General features: G+C 47.7%; 2 protein-coding genes across 5 annotated transcripts; both read right to left on the bottom strand.

Annotated features, from left to right (window-relative positions):
* Positions 1-126: 126 nt before the first annotated feature.
* znf687a (zinc finger protein 687a) lies at positions 127-14,105 on the bottom strand. 3 transcript variants are annotated; one of them, XM_021621452.2, is made up of 11 exons: positions 13,965-14,105; positions 11,029-13,162; positions 10,224-10,479; positions 8,464-8,705; positions 8,136-8,320; positions 5,205-5,381; positions 3,924-4,086; positions 3,534-3,779; positions 2,704-2,816; positions 2,440-2,533; positions 127-2,332 (listed from the first exon to the last, which is right to left on the bottom strand). In XM_021621452.2, exons 2-11 carry the CDS (start codon positions 13,144-13,146, stop codon positions 1,664-1,666), a joined length of 4,263 nt encoding a protein of 1,420 aa, XP_021477127.2. In that variant the 5' UTR covers positions 13,147-13,162; positions 13,965-14,105; the 3' UTR covers positions 127-1,663. The 3 variants fall into 3 exon arrangements, 2 of the variants coding, with proteins under 2 accessions (XP_021477127.2, XP_036795067.1); XM_036939172.1 differs by lacking the exon at positions 13,965-14,105 and adding an exon at positions 13,373-13,895; XR_002475349.2 differs by lacking the exon at positions 127-2,332 and adding an exon at positions 2,907-3,384 and having other exon boundaries at positions 2,515-2,533.
* A 373-nt stretch (positions 14,106-14,478) lies between these two features.
* On the bottom strand, positions 14,479-18,289 carry LOC110535991 (26S proteasome non-ATPase regulatory subunit 4). Of its 2 annotated transcripts, none has more exons than XM_021621430.2 (10): positions 18,173-18,289; positions 16,709-16,849; positions 16,433-16,547; positions 16,269-16,355; positions 16,120-16,188; positions 15,813-16,028; positions 15,544-15,652; positions 15,214-15,345; positions 15,073-15,137; positions 14,479-14,952 (listed from the first exon to the last, which is right to left on the bottom strand). In XM_021621430.2, the coding sequence occupies exons 1-10, from the start codon at positions 18,196-18,198 to the stop codon at positions 14,776-14,778; spliced, it is 1,137 nt and encodes a 378-aa protein (XP_021477105.1). In that variant the 5' UTR covers positions 18,199-18,289; the 3' UTR covers positions 14,479-14,775. The 2 variants fall into 2 exon arrangements, with proteins under 2 accessions (XP_021477105.1, XP_021477113.1); XM_021621438.2 differs by having other exon boundaries at positions 14,489-14,952; positions 15,073-15,134; positions 18,173-18,288.
* Positions 18,290-18,494: the final 205 nt, after the last annotated feature.

Below are 18,494 nucleotides of genomic sequence, written 5' to 3'. Positions count from 1 at the left end.
TGCTAATCCAGTGCTGATAAAATTGGAAGTGGAAGACTAAGTTAATAATAAAGATTATGAACCTATCACTTACTCTATGGATTGTTACGACTGACAGAAGCTCAAATGAGACTCAGAATATAATAATCACTTTCTCTGGGTATTTTATTAGAAATGCTCTACGCAAGAAAGAAAACATAGAATTGGGTTACAAGGGGAAAGAGGGCTGTGTGTTAACATTGTAATCTCTGAAGACTGAAGAAACTCTAGCTCTAGCTTTATCAAAAGAGTAGAAGAGATAACAGTTAACACCGCTGATTGGTGACTAATCTTTAAGTTAAAAAAGTATCTTTTTATTTAATGTTTTACTGTAGTTCAACACGCCTTACATGCTTTTCTTTAGCATACAATCACTGTCCTCAACCCTTCACACCTCCACTCCTACACCAGGAGTTTCACTATCACTCCATCCATATCTCCCTCCCTCTCAGAGAGAGAAAGAGGATAGATGTCTAGTACTCATATTTACATGGTTATGGTTCAGTTGTGGTCAAGTACAACCACACTTTAGTAATGGAAGGGTCCAACCCAACCCCTCCAGGTTATAGAGGGTCATCTTGAGATGGGATGTTTCCTGATGTTACGAGGCCGGATCAACAGGAATACTCTGCCTGACGTCTCTGTGGAGCCAATCTCATCCCTGATCATACTATATGGCTAGACGGACGGGGATGAGAATGGAGAACATTCAACAGACAAAACAAATACCTGCACATACACAAACCCTTAAATCAAAGCCTATGAACAAAACTATAAGAAAATCAATGCAATAGTGAGAATGAGAACTGGGACGGGCTCTACACAGAGAAAGACCAGTGGTGGCTGTCACCAATCCACTGTGAGATTCTGTGCTTGGATGAACCATAGAAAACAAACATTCAAATCAATAAGCAAATCACACCCCCATGTTGACTAGTCTCTTCCAACACCAGTCACATTCCCTGTTGATGACAGACAACAGAAACCTAATAGAACTCAGCTGTAGACTGACTGGTGGTTAACTGTCTCCATTTTAAAAAGTACACTTCTGAATGGAAGTGTTATTTGGTAATATAACCTGTAATAATGCGTTTCATAAGTCATTTACAACCAAAGGAGGTTGGTGGCACCTTAATTGGGGAGGATGGGCTCGTGGTAATGATTGGAGTGGAATCAGTGGAATGGTATCAAATACATCAAACACATGGAAACCATGTGTTCCGTTCCAGCCATTATTATGAGCCGTCCTCCTCTCAACAGCCTCCACTGTTTACAACTCAGTGAGAAGATATTAATACTACCTCAGTTTAGACAGGTATAGCACCTGAGGTACTGCGTCCAGAATCAGTCAGACAAACACACACAGGTTATGGCTGCCATATAACAAATGTGACAGAAAATTAAATAAGAAAGAATTGAATGAAAACAACAACTGTTATCACAATGTGCTTGTGTGTTGGATAAGTGATGACAGGAACACACTGCTGAAGAACAGCTTACAGTGAAGAGCTTTCCTTCCCATACCGCCTCTCTCTTACTAAAATATCTGCAGTTTATAGTACTCTCTCACCCTCCTCCCCTCCAAAATATTATCTCCTCTCTCTGTCTCTCTCCTCCTCCTTCTCTACCTTCCCCTCCCTCTCTCTTAGACAGGTTTGTCTGTCTTGCGTGCAGTGATGAAGGCCATGCCGTGAGTCCTGAAGTGTGTGTTCAGATCCGAAACCTTCTCAAAGCGTTTCCCACACACCTTACACCCCACCCTGCCCTCCCCGTCCTCCCCCAGCGGTGTGGGGGGGTGAGACGAGGAAGAGGGAGACCCCGGCAGGGAACCTCCTCTGGGACTCCCGTCACCATGGTTACCGCCGTTGCCGGGCGAAGGTGTCAGGGAGCAGTCGTTATGGCTGTGACGGCTGTGGTTGTCAGGGGGCGTGTCTCGAACCCTGTGGCTGATGAAGCGGTGGCGGGAGAGGGAGGGGGCGGAGGCAAAGCAGGCTCCACACTGTAGACACTGCAGGCTGACTCCTCCCCCCAGGGCCTCGGAGCGGTGCTGGGGGATGTGGTCCAGGAAGACGGCGTGGTCCTCGGTGGTGAAGCCACACGGAGTACAGTGGAACCCAGACTCTGGCTGGGGAGGGGGGGCCGAGGAGGTGACGCGAGATCTCTTAGCAGGGATGATGCCCTCGGTCACATCGTCCTCTTCCTCCTCAGTCTTCAACCCTCCTCCTCCGTCTTCCTCAGCTGAAACAGTGAACGGAGGGTTGGAGCCTCCGTCCTGCTCCGAGGAACTGTCGGCCCCTTCTGCACCCCTCCCTCGCTGACAGACAGACAGAGAGAATTAGAGTTAATGACATTTAGCATTAATAACCGGTCTTCCTACATAAAGGCTGCAGTCGGTAGTTGTGAGAGAAAGTGGAACTGTACCTTTGTGTCCAGAGCTGACATGCCGTGTCTCAGCTGGACATGTCTCTCCAACACCAGTCTACTGCTGAACGTCCTCTTACCCTCACCACACAACCTACACACACAAACACACGTTAGGGTTTAGTGTAGGGGTTAAGGTGAGATACAGCTGTTGTAGGGTAGTATAGGGGTTAGCGTGTAGTGTGCATACTTAGTGGGTGACTCATTTAGACTCTGACGTGGGGGTAGGGTATGTAGGGGTTAGGGTGTAGTGTGCATACTCACCGGCAGTGGAAGGCTCGTTTGATGCCCTTGTGTTTGACTCTGATGTGGCGTCTGAGGCTGGACGTGGAGGAGAAGGAGTTCTCACACAGACTACACGGGAACTTCTTCAGGATCTACACAAAACACAGGCACCTTACAGTGAACAGTCCCCTCAGCTCCCCTAGTTTAAAAACAGAAAGGCTACTAAAGACAATGATGCTTACTGAGAAAAACGGCTGAAAATCTGTTCTTCAAAGAAAAAAAAGAGGGCAAACTTTCCTGGATCCCTCCACTTCATGTGAGAGGTGACTGTGCTCCAGAACTTTAGATATACATGATATGACTTTATAACCTATATGATCAGGACCAATCCCAACTTGAGAAACACCTGGGGAGCTCAAAGTTGAGCATAAATAAACTGATCGAATTTTGATGGAAGAACGTAAGTGACGTATTAAGCATAACTTTTCTCAAGTGAGGATTGGGCCTGTGGTGATTAGGTGATTCATTTAAGGGCCAGTTAGGGGTTCATTTCGGGCAGGACTGGGCCTGGGGTGATTGGGTGATTCATTTAAGGGCCAGTTAGGGGTTCATTTTGGGCAGGACTGGGCCTGGGGTGATTAGGTGATTCATTTAAGGGCCAGTTAGGGGTTAATTTTGGGCAGGACTGGGCCCGTGGGCCGGCAGTAGAGTAGGCCTGACCTAGAGGGTCAGAAGATACAATGGATCACTGATCAGTTAGAACCGATTCAGAATCAATCTACTGTACTGCACATCAAACAGTATATCACTACTGCATGAAACATTTAACTGTCTTTATGTGTAGTCTATGTGCAGTCTGTGTTCCTGACCTTGCCATGCTGCTCGGCCATATGGGTAATGTAGTCCTCTCTGTCAGCGTAGCGGGCGTGGCAGGGAGCACAGCTCCACCCTGGGCTTGTCTTACTGCTCTCTTCCTCCTCCTCTTCCTCCCTTCCCCACTCCTCTCCGTCAGAGCTCTCTGTCTTCACCAAGCTACGCACCCGGGGGGGAGGGGCGGGGGAGGGCGCCATGGCAACGGGAACTTCCTGTTTGACCGCAGGGCCTCTGTGAGTAGTCTGAGCGAGGGAAGGAGAATAGAGAAAGGAACACAGCAGATAGGGAGATGGAGGAAAGTTAAGCTACATTTTATATCAACAGAACTGACTGACCCAAACCCAGTCTGGAGAAGGACTGTGTGAGAGGGGAACCCATAGATGTACCTTGATGTGCTCCAGCATGGAACTTCTCTGCGCGTAGAGCTTGGGGCACTCAGGACACTTGAACACATGCACCTTCTGCTTGACTAGGTGGGTGTCAAAGTGGACGTACAGCAGTGGCTTCTGGGTAAATACTGTGTCACACATCACACACTTGTAGATCATCCTGTAAGGAAGGAGTGAAGGGTATAAGCTTCAATGCCACACAACACTCCGTCCGTGGGCTTCAACTGCTCTTAAACGCTAGTAAAACTAAACGCATGCTCTTCAACCGATCGCTGCCCGCACCCGCCCGCCCGACTAGCATCACTACTCTGGACGGTTCTGACTTAGAATATGTGAACAACTACAAATACCTAGGTGTCTGGTTAGACTGTCAACTCTCCTTCCCAAACATACCCTTGTAAAACTGACTATCCTACCGATCCTCGACGATGTCATTTACAAAATATCCTCCAACACTCTACTCAGCAAACTGGATGCAGTCTATCACAGTGCCATCCATTTTGTCACCAAAGCCCGATATACTACCCACCACTGCGACCTGTATGCTCTCGTCGGCTGGCCCTCGCTACATATTAGTCGCCAGACCCACTGGCTCCAGGTCGTCTTTGCTAGGTAAAGCTCCGCCTTATCTCAGCTCACTGATCACCATAACACCCACCCGTAGCACGCGCTCCAGCAGGTATATCTCACTGGTCACCCCCAAAGCAAACACCTCTGTTGGCTGCCTTTCCTTCCAGTTCTCTGCTGCCAATGACTGGAACAAATTGCTGAAGTTGGAGACTTATATCTCCCTCACTAAATTTAAGCATCAGCTATCTGAGCAGCATACCGATCGCTGCAGCTGTACACAGCCCATCTGTAAATAGCCCATCCAATCTACCTACCTCATCCCCATATTTTATTTACTTTTTTTGCACACCAGTATCTCTACTTGCACATCATCATCTGCACATCTATCACTCCAGTGTTCATTTGCTAAATTGTAATTACTTCACTACTATGGCCTATTTATTGCCTTACCTCCTTACTCCATTTGCACACACTGTATATAGATTTTTTTTTATTTTTTAGATTTGTGTTATTGACTGTATGTTTGTTTATTCCATGTGTAACTCTGTGTTGTTGTTTGTGTCGCACTGCTTTGCTTTATCTTGGCCAGGTCGCAGTTGTAAATGAGAACTTGTTTTCAACTGGCCTTCCTGGTTAAATAAAGGTGAAATTTAAAAATGTAAATTTAAAAAATCTGAGAACACAACCAGTGTGTGTGTGTGTACATACTTGGCCTGTCCTCCAGTGAGTGTGGGGTGCTGGGTGTTGATGTGGCTCTGGGCGCTGGGGGAGGACTTGAAGGCCATCGGGCAGCTGGGACACTTATGGAACACCTCACAGTGGGCCGTCTGGATATGGGACTTGACCGAGTTTAACCCTCCGAACACCACCTGACAACTAGAACACCTGCAGACAGACAGAGAGAGAATCATCGTTGTAGATGTTGTCCCTAAACACTGATTCAGTGTCAGATATTTCTTCATCCTCCTAATGGTTAAAGCATGGGTTGGTGGCTGTTGCGGTGACTATATTACCGACACACTGGCAGTCACGAGTCATGACCACAGTAAAATTCCACGTAATTGTTGAGTCATGGTAATCTCCTCTTATGCACTCTGGACATGTGTTAATAGTACTCAAGACGCTAACTACCATCAGGTCCTAATGGCCTGGTACTCCGGGCTCTACTGTCCCTCCATCAGGTCGTAATGGCCTGGTACTCCGGGCTCTACTGTCCCTCCATCAGGTCCTAATGGCCTGGTACTCAGGGCTCTATCGTCCTCTAACCACTCTGACATCAATGGAAAATATAATCAAACACTAATCATCAAAACAGTAGGACTATCGTACTTTTAAAACTCACTGTGATAATTAATTTGAAGAAAGAAGTTCAACAGCAGGTTGGACCAGTGCAAAATATGGTCGTTGTGGATGTTGTTTCAAAGCCTAACACAACGAAATGGACAGCGCTTTCTAAGGTGATGATTCCAAACACACATTAGAGCTTATGCATAGGCTTCTATTATGAGCCCAAGCCTGTTATACAATACATAGCATACAGTATATTATGCACGGTAGAAAAACATAAAACAAAACTGATTTAAGAGGTCTTTGGTACATAATTGGTCTAGCCTATACTACAAAATTAAACTAATTCTAGTAATGGCCTTTCAGTGTGGGCTGTATTATTATGCATACTGGATGGACTGGTTACCTTATGCTACACTCCAACATTTCTATCCATGAGTCTGGAAGAGAACGTATAGGCCTAGGCCATGTTGCTGCTTCATTTATCGGGCAGGGCAGCTTACAGTTAGCCTACAATGATAGTGAATTTGATTTTGAATAGCCTAGTAACAGTGCATTTTTTATATTTTCATAATTAATTGGGTGACACACTACCTTTAGCGTTTCCATCTCCTCCCCTATCTCCAGCGCGCAGATGGGCTGTCAACAGTTTAGTGAAATATGTTTCGTTGCGAAAATATGTCACTACCGATGTTCTCAAACAGATTTCACTTGGTTTCTCAAATGGAGCACTGGGTAGCTACAGGAACAGGGCTGGACAACCCATGGCATACAGAGTTTGGGAGGAATAGCACCTGTAGGGCAGCCAGAGCATGCCTGTAGGACCTGTAGGGCAGCCAGAGCATGCCTGTAGGACCTGTAGGGCAGCCAGAGAATGCCTGTAGGGCAGCCAGAGCATGCCTGTAGGACCTGTAGGGCAGCCGGAACATGCCTGTAGGGCAGCCGGAGCATGCCTGTAGGGCAGCCGGAGCATGCCTGTAGGACCTGTAGGGCAGCCGGAGCATGCCTGTAGGACCTGTAGGGCAGCCGGAGCATGCCTGTAGGGCAGCCGGAGCATGCCTGTAGGGCAGCAGGAGCATGCCTGTAGGGCAGCAGGAGCATGCCTGTAGGGCAGCCGGAGCATGCCTGTAGGGCAGCCGGAGCATGCCTGTAGGGCAGCCGGAGCCTGCCTGTAGGGCAGCCGGAGCCTGCCTGTAGGGCAGCAGGAGCATGCCTGTAGGGCAGCCGGAGCATGCCTGTAGGGCAGCAGGAGCATGCCTGTAGGGCAGCCGGAGCCTGCCTGTAGGGCAGCCGGAGCATGCCTGTAGGGCAGCAGGAGCATGCCTGTAGGGCAGCAGGAGCATGCCTGTAGGGCACCAGGAGCATGCCTGTAGGGCAGCAGGAGCATGCCTGTAGGGCAGCAGGAGCATGCCTGTAGGGCAGCAGGAGCATGCCTGTAGGGCAGCCGGAGCATGCCTGTAGGGCAGCAGGAGCATGCCTGTAGGGCAGCCGGAGCATGCCTGTAGGGCAGCCGGAGCCTGCCTGTAGGGCAGCAGGAGCGCGGAGCATGCCTGTAGGGCAGCCGGAGCATGCCTGTAGGGCAGCCGGAGCATGCCTGTAGGGCAGCCGGAACATGCTCCTCAAACAATGTTTGATGTGTGGAGTGAAATAAGTGTTCTTATATTTATTTCTCAGCTGCTCATATTAAGCACATGCTCTGCTATAAAACCCAAGTAGTCTTCAAAACAGACCTGCGGGAAAGCATGCAGCCTCCATTCACTATTGGAGTGCATACAGATTAGAGGTCGACCGATTATGATTTTAAAATTCTCAAATAACTCAAAATCTAGAATATAGGACCCGTTTCAAATGATCACTTTTATGCTCAACATAGCTACTTCATACGTGAACACACTCTGTAATGGGATTTTTTCCCCCCAGCTAAATTCAATTATACTGTTCTTACTATCAAATCATATAAAATAAGGCATATATTGTCAGCTAAAAGCTAAATTAACAAGCCTACAGCCTATGGCATGGAGCATAGCCAGATAACATAGGCCTACAGTAGCCCAACTCAAATTATATTCTTCTGAAATACATTTTCTTCAAATCAAAATGTTTTAGACCTGACTAAAATAATCAATTTATTGTGATGGTGTACATTACATAGACTTATTATATATTGACGTTCCAAAGGTGCACATGTTTACGTTAATTAACGGTTAAATTCCTTGAGACCGGCAGACTTCTGCAAAATTTCATGACCGCTACAGCCCTATTTGGTGGTAAAGTAATCTGATCCTAGATTAGTGTCTACGGGAGTAACTAGGTTTGCTTCAACCACAGAGGGAGTGAGGGGTGAAAGGTCACCGGTATCCGATGCGTCGTGTGAAATGGAGACAGGCCTCCTCCAAATGGGATTGAAAGACTGGCTGCTTGGCCACACCCCCACACTCTGGGCAGACGTAGGGGGGGCGGGGGTTGTGGATGCGAGCGTGAGCAGAGGCACTGCAGCCGTTAGGAAGGAGCATGGGAGGAGAACACTCCGTACAGGACTGGAGGAAGAGACAGATGGGGAAAGGAGGGCGCACAGGTCAGTAAGGCAGGTACTCCTAAAGCCATGAAACAAGCTATTACATACAGTGTCTAGACTGAAAAAGTTCTGTGTATTTTTGAACACACACACTGCTCTACTCACAGTGTTAAGGGCTGGTTTGACCTCTTGGAAGTGGGCAGCCACCTCAGCCTTGCTGCAGAACTGCACCTTACACTCAGGACACTTGTTATTGGTGTACAGCAACGGCTCTGTCGCCTTCTTACTGATGATTGGCTGCTGCAGTTGCGGGGCGGGGCTCAGGGTTGCCGGGGTCACTGCTGAAGTCACAGCCGGAGCAGAGGACGCTGGGACAGAGGAGGTGGAGAGGGAGGGAGAGAGCATGCCTGAAGGAGGCATAGAGAGAGACGGGGAGATAGATAGGGGAATATAGGGGAAGGGGAGTGAAAGGTAAAGAGGAAAAAAAGAGTGAGAGGTAAAGAGAGAGGTGGGGTAGATAGGTACTGATAAACAGCGCTGCACTAGTATTCATAAAGTGTCTCAGAGTAGGAGTACTGATCTACGATCAGGTCCCCCCGTTTATATAATATTCATTATGATCTCAAAGTCAAATCTGATCCTAGATCAGCACTGCTACTCAGAGATGCTTTACAGTGCATTTGGAAAGTATCCAGACCCTTGACTTTTTCCACATTCTGTTACGTAACAGCCTTATTCTAAAATGTATTACATTATTTTTTCCCCTCATCAATCTACACACAATACCCCATAATGATGAGGTGTAAAAAGGTTTTTAGAAATAATTGCACATTTATAAAAAATGTAAAACAGAAATACCTTATTTACATAAGTATTCAGACCCTTTGCTATGAGACTCCAAATTGAGCTCAGGTGCATCCAGTTTCCAATGATCATCCTTGAGATGTTTCTACAACTTGATTGGAGTCCACCTGTGGTATATTCAATTGATTGAACATGATTTGGAAAGGCACACACCTGTCTATATAAGGTCCCACAGTTGACAGTGCATGTCAGAGCAAAAACCAAGACATGAGATAGAAGGAATTGTCCGTAAAGCTCAGAGAGAGGATTGTGTCGAGGCATAGACCTGGGGAAGGGTACCAAAAAATGAACAGTGGCCTCCATCATTCTTAAATGGAAGAAGTTTGGAACCACCAAGACTCTTCCTAGAGCTGGCCGCCCGGCCAAACTGAGCAATCGGGGGAGAAGGGTCTTGGTTAGGGAAGTGATGGAGAACCAGATGTTCACTCTGACAGAGCTCTAGAGTTCCTATGTGGAGATGGGAGAACCTTCCAGAAGGACAACAATCTCTGCAGCAATCCACCAATCAGGCCTTTATTGTAGAGTGGCCAGACAGAAGCCTCTCCTCAGTAAAAGGCACATGACAGCCAACTTGGAGTTTGCCAAAAGGCACCTAAAGGACTTTCAGACCATGAATGCCAAGCGCCACGTCTGACGGAAACCTGGCACCATCCCTATGGTGAAGCACGGTGGTGGCAGCCTCGCAACCTGACAGAGCAAGAGGATCTGCAGAGAAGAATGGGAGAAACTCCACAAATACAGGTGTGCCAAGTGTCATACCCAAGACTCAAGGCTGTAATCGCTGCCAAAGGTGCTTCGGCAAAGTAAAGGGTCTGAAAACTAATGTAAATTTGATTTTTTTAGACATTTGCAAACATTACTAAAAATCTGTTTTCACTTTGTCATTATGGGGTATTGTGTGTAGATTCAGGGGGAAAAACAACTTAATCCATTTTAGAATAAGGCTGTAAACAAAACAAAAAAATGTGAAAAAAGTTGAGGGGTCTGAATACTTTCCGAATGCACTGTATGCATACAGTCCTAGGTGAGAAATGAAGGTAATAGCACACAGTCTCTCTCACCGATGGGAGTGGTGTCCTGTTGGCCTATCATCTGCTCTACACTGACAGGTCTCATGACCAGGTGGGAACACTGCATGACCAGTCCCCTCTCCTTGTGTTCCCTGGCGTGGAGCAGCAGGCTGCACTTGTTGAAGAATGCCAGCCGCTTGGCACAGTGGTTACAGGTCACCTCGATCCTCAGGGACCGCCGGTCGTAGTGGCGGGCCAGGCTGCGCTCCAGGGCAAACGCATCGCCACACTCCAGACAGCGGTAGCCCTGCGACGCAAAGGAAGAACAACATGAATACAATACCTATGTCGATGACATGTCTCTAGATACAATGCATATTCATTGGTCTTGTATGTATTGGCTGGCGCAATCAAATTTCCCCTTTGGGGATTAATATGTGCCCTTGAGCGGGGCACTTAACCCTAATTTGCTCCAGGGGTGCTGTAGTACTATGGCTGACCGTGTAAAACAACACATTTCACTGCACCTATCTGGTGTGTGACCATAAAAAAAACACATAAACAAGAGCGATTTATTGATCTACAGAACACAAGGTCTAACAGAAATTGGACATGCGCTTTTATCCCAACCACTACTAGTGCAATATTGAATCCATGCTGATATAGACCCATTAACCTTAACTCTGGACCTCAAAGCCAGTTCCACTGTGTTTTTTCATTGTTTCCATCTAATCAGGGACCGATTTAGACCTGGGACACCAGGTGGGTGCAATTCATTATCAGGTAGAACAGAAAAGCAGCAGGCTCCGGACCTCATGGTGTAAGAATACCCCTAATATAGACCTGGGTCTGTTACCTGTGCAGGCAGAGGCAGGTCCCACTCCGGTGGTAGTGGTGTACAGAGGTCTGGTCTGTAGCTGGGCAGCAGGTTCTTGCTGTTGAGGATCTTGTTGAAGGCCTCCACCAGACTGGACTGGCTCCTGGAGATAATGGCTCCTGTACTGTTCACTATGGAGGCTGGTCTACTTCCCCCCTGAGGGGTGAGGAGGGGGGAGGGGGACACAGACACACCCCCATTCAGGGTCTTCTGACCTAGGCTGCGCACGCCGGCCCCCCCTGGACTGAATCTGGGGGAGGAGGAAGAGGCGGAAGAGACAGAGGGGAGGGCTGCTGACTTGGTGATGCTGACAGCCGTAGCCGACACTTTGGGCTTGTTGCTGTCGGCGGCCATCTTGTTTTGGGCCTTGCTGGCGGCCATCAACATGGCAGTACTTGCATCCTGGAGTGTAGACACAGGCAGGAGGCTGCCACCCTTTGACTTCTGCTGCGGAGGCTGCTGAGATGCCACCCTCTTGGGCCGGCTGAGGACCTTACGACCCCCAGGGGAGGGTTTGGAACCATCTGCGCCTTTTGAGGGGGTCCCCCCTGCTCCTTTGGATGCTACTCGTGTCACTGTCCTGGTGATGCTGCCTGTAGGGGTCTTGACTGTTTTGATTCGGACTTTGAGTGGGCGAACGGGGGCTGTTGGTGTTGTCGTAGAATTGGCCGGAGCCGTCTCCGTGTCTCCTGTTTGTCTTCCATCCACAACCTCCATCTTCTCACTGTTGTCTGACCTGCACCCCAGGCTAGGCTCACTCTCTATGGGCTCCTCTCCCTCTCTAGCCCCATGTGGAGTTGATGCTGAGGTTGGTGCAGGGCTGGAGCTCCTCTTGGACACAGTGGACATAGCAGAACCTGTCTGGTCAGGCGGGGGGCTCTCTGGTGAGTCCCTCTCCTCGATCACATGTTCCGGGTTTCTTTCCTCCATCACAGGGCTAGAGATGGGTCTGGGGTTACTGAGGGCGGCAGCCAGCCAGGACTGACGGGCCTGGGGCTGGGCAGGAGGAGGGGAGGGAGACCTGGGGGTGGAGGGTACTTCATCTGGAGGGGGCGGTTTAGAGCTGGAAGATGTCTGAGAGATGGAGGGAGGGGGTTTGGAGGAGAGAGGAGGAGGGCAAGAGAGGAGAGGAGGGGAGGAGGGAGTTGGGGAGCTGAACAGCTCTGAAGAGGACACTTGGCGGTGTCTGCGTGGAAATTTGGGAGGGGAGCACATGGGAGAATCTGGGCTCTCTTGGATCACTAGCGGGCTTCCCAAATCCGGTTCAGAGTCGTCCTCATCCGAGTCCATGATGCGCCTCACCCCCACTCTCAGGCTTCCGTTGGAGGGAGGGGGGGAGGAAAGAGGCCCGGGAGGGCACAGAGTGTCCTCACTCAGGATGGAGGGAGGAGAGAGGTGTGGGTTGACAGAGAGTGAGGACGACAATGATGATGAGGAGGATGTGGAGGTTATAGGACCAGCAGAGGTATGAGAGGAGAGAGGTTTCCGTCTGTTGAGAATATTAACTGTATGTTTGGTTGTGCAGGCCGACCCCCCTACGCCTCCAATGCTGCCCCCTCCTTCACTCGCAGTGGGAGGGGAGCAGGTTGACCAGAGCTCCCCGTTGGCCTGACCCAATGCCTGGCCCAGCCCCTGGCCTCTCACACTGGGCTCCAGCGTGACTGTGGACCCCTCAAACCCATTCTGGAGGAGAGGTTCTGAGGAGACCAGGCCAGGCATCCTAGGAGCCAGTTGTGAATTCAGCAGGCCCCCCTTGACTCCCATCCCAGTCTCCACCTCAGGTTCTGTCCCACTCCCCCCAGGGCTGTCCCCATTATCTTCATCTGACCCCTCAGTCTCTTCATAGGAGTCAGGCCTCACCCTGTTCTTAACAATCACACTGACCACTGGAGGCTCACTTTGGGAGTTGGGAGGGGAGTCAGTGGGGCTGGAAGGTCTTGGCGAGGGACCCCCGGCCCCCGACACGCTGCTCCCGACCTTCCCTGACCCCTCCCCACCCTCTTCTGGCGCAGACTGGATGGCCTCTTTGGCATCGATGTCTGGAATGTCGAAGGCTGCCAACAAGTCGTCGAAATCTGGGGTTTTCATGTCCCCCATTCCCGGATTACAAAACCTGCAGAACGGACACACAGGAGTGAGAAATAAACACTGTTGTCCCCAACCCAACCAAAGCCTGAGGCAGGACCGAATACTATGATTCTTGATAATTCATGATAAACGTAGACGTGACTTCCTGTTTTGAACGTGCATCATCATAATGTTGAATAGCCTATATTTCAAGTAGCTATGTAAGTAAATTACTAGAACCCAATAAACCTCAAACCTGGCAAACTTGTTGAATGAGTTAGCAGTTAGAAGCAACCACTTTATTTGGAAGTCAGAAACTTATTTGAAAGTTCAAGTTCCCCTACTGCCCTCGTGTGAACTGGCTACTGCGCTAATGTTAGCAAGTTAGTACAGCAAAGGCAGCAAGAAAGACCGATAGCTAGGCTAATTTTCAGACAGCGTTTTTTCCCCTTGTTGCACATGTTTCATGCAGTGCAGCTGTACTAGCTAGCTATTCTCGCTGAGTTTGCGAGAACACAAAATGTGGATATTTTATCCACAGAATGTGTATTTAGCTATGTAGCTAGCTACCACACTGAGCTGTCAACCACCTCGGCACACATACACTAACTAGTTACGTTCCCTTCTAGCATTCCTCTGACCAGCTAGCGTAGCTAACATTACTTAGCTAGCTAGAATTTTCTACGTCGTCGTCAAAGCAATGAAGCCTTTTAACGCCTGCTTTTCAGGTATTTAAACCTTACAATTGGAAATTATTTAAGAACATTCATTTGAATAAGTGGTTTATACGGGTATATGTGACAAGCAGAAATGTATAGTTTTAAATGTGAAGGAAATGGTTTGTTTACCTGGCTCTTCGGTTCCCGACTTTCCTTTTTGACGCATGAGTTGTTCGTCACCAGAAACGACGGGGGAGATAGGTCCTGCCAGGTTCATAACGTGTCAACTTTGGAAGCTGTGTATGCAATTTGCCACACTCCTGACGTACATACGTGTTATATTGTAATGCATTGTTTTGTAATGCATTGTTCTTGCTCTGGCGAGTGTTGGCTATCATTTCTTGAAAATGGCAGTGGTATAATCAAATAACCTTTATGGCACAATGTCCTCCAAAGCCAAGGGCATGCTTTTGTTGCAGGGACAAAATTTAGACAATGTATCTTGTGTTTCATAAAGCATGGCTTTTCAGAAAGACCTAGTTACACAGGGATAATTTGCAATAAAATCAATGTTTATCTGACATTTTATACTAACAGTCAAGTCCATATTCCACCACATCTGTTGTGTAGTCATCAATCCCCTCTTTGGAAGGAGTATGTGTGCAGCATGTCAACATTGGCACAAAACTCCACAACAACCAGCTGAGGTGTTCTCTTGAATTATGTAAATGTATTTATTATTATCAGCACATAAATGTACACTTAATGAATGTGCTTGGGTTGATATAAGGTCCCACTTTAGTACAAACTTTTATTTTTTAAACATGCATCATTAACCTTGACACAAAGATAAAGAAAGCCCTATTCAACTGTTTGAGTATGGCAATACAAAAAAAAACTAGAGGTCATCTGAGGTTACAGTTTGCACAACTATTATATTAAAGGAGCCATTATCAACAGGTCAATGCCAGGGTATCTATTATGTTTACTGTGTAAATGTTCATTTCTTCTTCTCATCGTCTTTGTCTTTCTTGCTGTCAGGTTTGGATCCTGTCTGTGAGGCCAGCGAGCCCATGGCATTCCGGATGGCCTCGTTGTTGGGGTCGACACCCGGTAGGTTCTCCAGGACGCTTTGGAGGAACTCTGGGTCCTGCATCACATCATAGTCCTCCTCATCCTGCAGAGAGAGATTAACATTCGCTAGAAAAACAAGAGCATTTGAGCATGTGTAACAAGCGGGATATGTCCGCTACACATGTACACTTTCATCTCAGTGGTGTGAGAGAGTTGGCCGTACCTTAGCACCCTCTGAGTCTACAGGGGCTCCTGTGTCCATGTCCATTGACTCTGCACCAAACTCTGCTGGGTAGGATAGGACAGATGTTACAGACTGACTGTGCCATGTTATAACTGGTTATAACAGGTGTATGTCACTGACCTCCACCCTGCATGGACATCTGTAGGGCGTAGGCAATCTGCTCGTCCTCCGTCATGCGGCTGAAGTCGGGCATAGCGGGCGTGGCCGTGTCAGCCTGGGGGACTGACATCTTCAGCAGAGCTTCGTCTGACTCTAGAACAGGAGGTGGTTAACAGTTTAGTCCCCCATATGCAGTGCCTCCCTTCAGGGAAGATCCAAGTACAGAGTGGGGAGAGAGATAATGGTGTATGGGCATTGGTTGGTTGCCAGTTATAGATGAGTGATTAGTTTGTAGCTAGAGGTTTATAGTTGTGTACAGGGTGTAGATGGAGAGTTGTGTATTTGTCTCACCGTCAGCGGTAGGCGAGGGAACCCCGGCCTCAGTAGCAGACACCACTGCTGCCCTGCGAGTCTCATCCTCCTGCCTCTGTCTCTGCTCCTCCATCGACACCCTCAGAGCCTGGAGAAAGCACAGAGTGAAGAAAAAATTCAAAGGAGGAAGATTGTAGCATACGATAATAACCATCCAAAAAAGAGGCAATGAGAGCGAGAGAGAACTAGAAAGTGTAAAAACAAGAGTGAGAGAGGATGATCAACCCATCTAGTCATCCCCCTCTCACCAGTGCCAGCTCTGGGTCTGCACTGGGGTCCACTCCAAACTCAAAGTCACTGGACCCCAGGCCCAGCATGGCTCCTCCCTCCCCAGCAAGGATAGGAGAGGACAGCAGGGCATCAGCCAGACTGGGGCCTGGAGGCACTGTCACAAGGTGGGACCCTGCTCCTTCCTTCCCATTCAGAGTGTTGATGAAGGCCGTCAGCTTTTCTGTGTTCACCTCCTGGAGACCAAAAGGAGTTTATATAAGGGAGACAGTGATGGCTATAAAGAAATAATGAGACCAGATAAATATTAGGTAAGATATTTGGTACCTCCTCTCCAAAGTTAATGATGTCCACACTGACTTTCTCTTTCTTTAGACGCTTTGCCATTTTCACCAGCTAGAGAGGATGTGACAGGAAATGATGTCAGAGGGGACATGCATGCAGTTATCAACACACTGCATTGATAGAACACTCACATCCTTCTCGTTGTCCTCCACTGGGCTACCCACAAAGGCAATTATACGCATCTTGTGGTTCTTCCCCTGTCTGTGCTTCAGAGCCAACTGGGAGAGGAGAGGACACAGGGTTCAGTGTCATGACGTACAATAAGCTGAAGTGTATTGTTGTGTAGTATACATACATGTGCCACTCTGATGCCTGTGCAGAAGCTGATGTTTCCACGGGGCTGGACAGCATGCAGTTTAGACAGTATCCTCCCCGCGTCTGCAGTCAAAGTGGTCAGCACCTCACAGTTACTGCGCAGAGAACAATAGTTACTAAACATTTTACACTCGATCACTAAAAAATAATCACAAGTATCCAGGCATCCTGTAATATTTAAATGATGAATGTTTAAAATGTTTGTTGCGACCATAGGACAAGCACAAAGACACATCTCACACACACAGCTCCTTACTTGGCCATGGTGATGAGGCCCACATTGTTCTCAGGGTTGCTGCGCGTCTTGGAGTGGCACACAATGTTGACTGCATCTTGCTGGGCCTGAAGTCTGGTGGGGAGGAAGTCTCCATTCCTCATATACTCACTGTTGTCCACACTGAGGCACACAGACAACACAGTACATACATACGTTACACAGTGTAGCATGTAGGCCAGGGAGGGGCAACTCTAGTCCTCAGGGGCCAGAGTTGTCACACCTTTCCCCCCATCCCTACAGCTGATTTAGAGATCATGGTTAGTTGATTATTGGAGTCAGACATGTTAGCTGGAGCAAAAGTGTGACACCAACTAGGCTCCCGAGGACTGGACTTGCCCATCCCCGATAAAGGCCCACTAGAGCAGGGTTTCCCAAACTTGGTCCTGGGGCCCCTCCTTGGGTGCACATTTAGTTTTTTGCACTAACACTACACAGCTGATTCAAACCACCAAAGCTTGATGAGTTCATTTGAATCAGCTGTGTAGTGCTAGGACAAAAAACAAAACGTGCACCAGTGCTGAGTTTGGGAAACCCTGTATTAGAGCACAGTGACAAGGTGGCTGGTATTATATCTATATTTAGAACAGGGTTGCATAAGTTAGTTAATGCTGCCATTTGTACGTTTTTGGGCTCACCGACCAAATTCAGAAATGTGAGTTATATGTAATTCTCATTGAAAGCAAGTATTTTACGTTTGGTTTTGTACACCAGCTTCAAAACAGCTGAAAATACAATATGTGGTTATGGAAAATATATTCCGCAGTGGTTTAGATGGTACAGTGATGCTCTACACTATACTTTTGTCACAAACAAATTATAACCATTAGAATTTTAGCAACCTGGAAATGGCGACAGTAACATTCTGCCAACCGTTTTCCCCAACCAGGACTCTCCATTTTACCCCCTTCTCCCATACTACTGTTAATCCCTAGACAAACTGATGGTAGGGGACATATTCAAGTGCCCAGCTAGCGAATGTTGTCATGGGAAGCTTTTATCCAGAACAGCTTACAGTAGGCAGAAACAAAGACTGGGGTAATCGTTTACCGAACCTTATGTTTAAACTACTGCCTTGTTCACCAAATAACAAAGAATACTAGCTAGCTAACGATACATTTCAGGATGTAATGCTTGCTACATTGGCAAAATCCATCACGACCTTACTTGAAACAACTTCTCGGAGTACATCTTGCGAACTAAGCTGCTCTAAATTCTCAATTATTTTATTGCAATCATAACCGTTTGCATGTCATAGCGAAGCTAGCATTAGCAAGCCAAAAATGACTCAGGAAAATGGCCAGGATTGCTGGCCTGACGTGTTTACATAACTCATGTTAACGGCAATTTCATGATAAAAGACCCACGTTCACATTAAACTAAACAAACTCTTCCTCTTAATTTAAAGAATAAAACATATGACAATTATTTTTTTCTTTCCCTTACCAGACCATAGTACTTTCGAGCCCCATCTTGGAATCTTGTTGCTACGTCACCAGAACTGATGGTCGATGGGAAATGCAGCTCGGCCCAAAAATACCTGCGTATATATTTGTTGACAATGACTTACACCACAGGAGGTTGGCGGCACCTTACTTGGGGAGGACGAGCTGATGGGAATGGCTGGAGCATAATTAGTGAAATGGTATCAAATACATCAAACCATGTAGTAATTCAGTAATTAGTGTAAATAACTCATTGTGGAACCAATACCACCCTCTGTGCCCTTCCTTCCCAGCCATTATGAGCAGCCTCCATACATTATGGA

Source organism: Oncorhynchus mykiss, chromosome 2 (assembly GCF_013265735.2).
Source record: "Oncorhynchus mykiss isolate Arlee chromosome 2, USDA_OmykA_1.1, whole genome shotgun sequence".
NCBI classification, from domain to species: domain Eukaryota; kingdom Metazoa; phylum Chordata; class Actinopteri; order Salmoniformes; family Salmonidae; genus Oncorhynchus; species Oncorhynchus mykiss.
The sequence above is the reverse complement of the archived record's forward strand: the minus strand, read 5'-3'. Positions and strand labels throughout refer to the sequence as shown.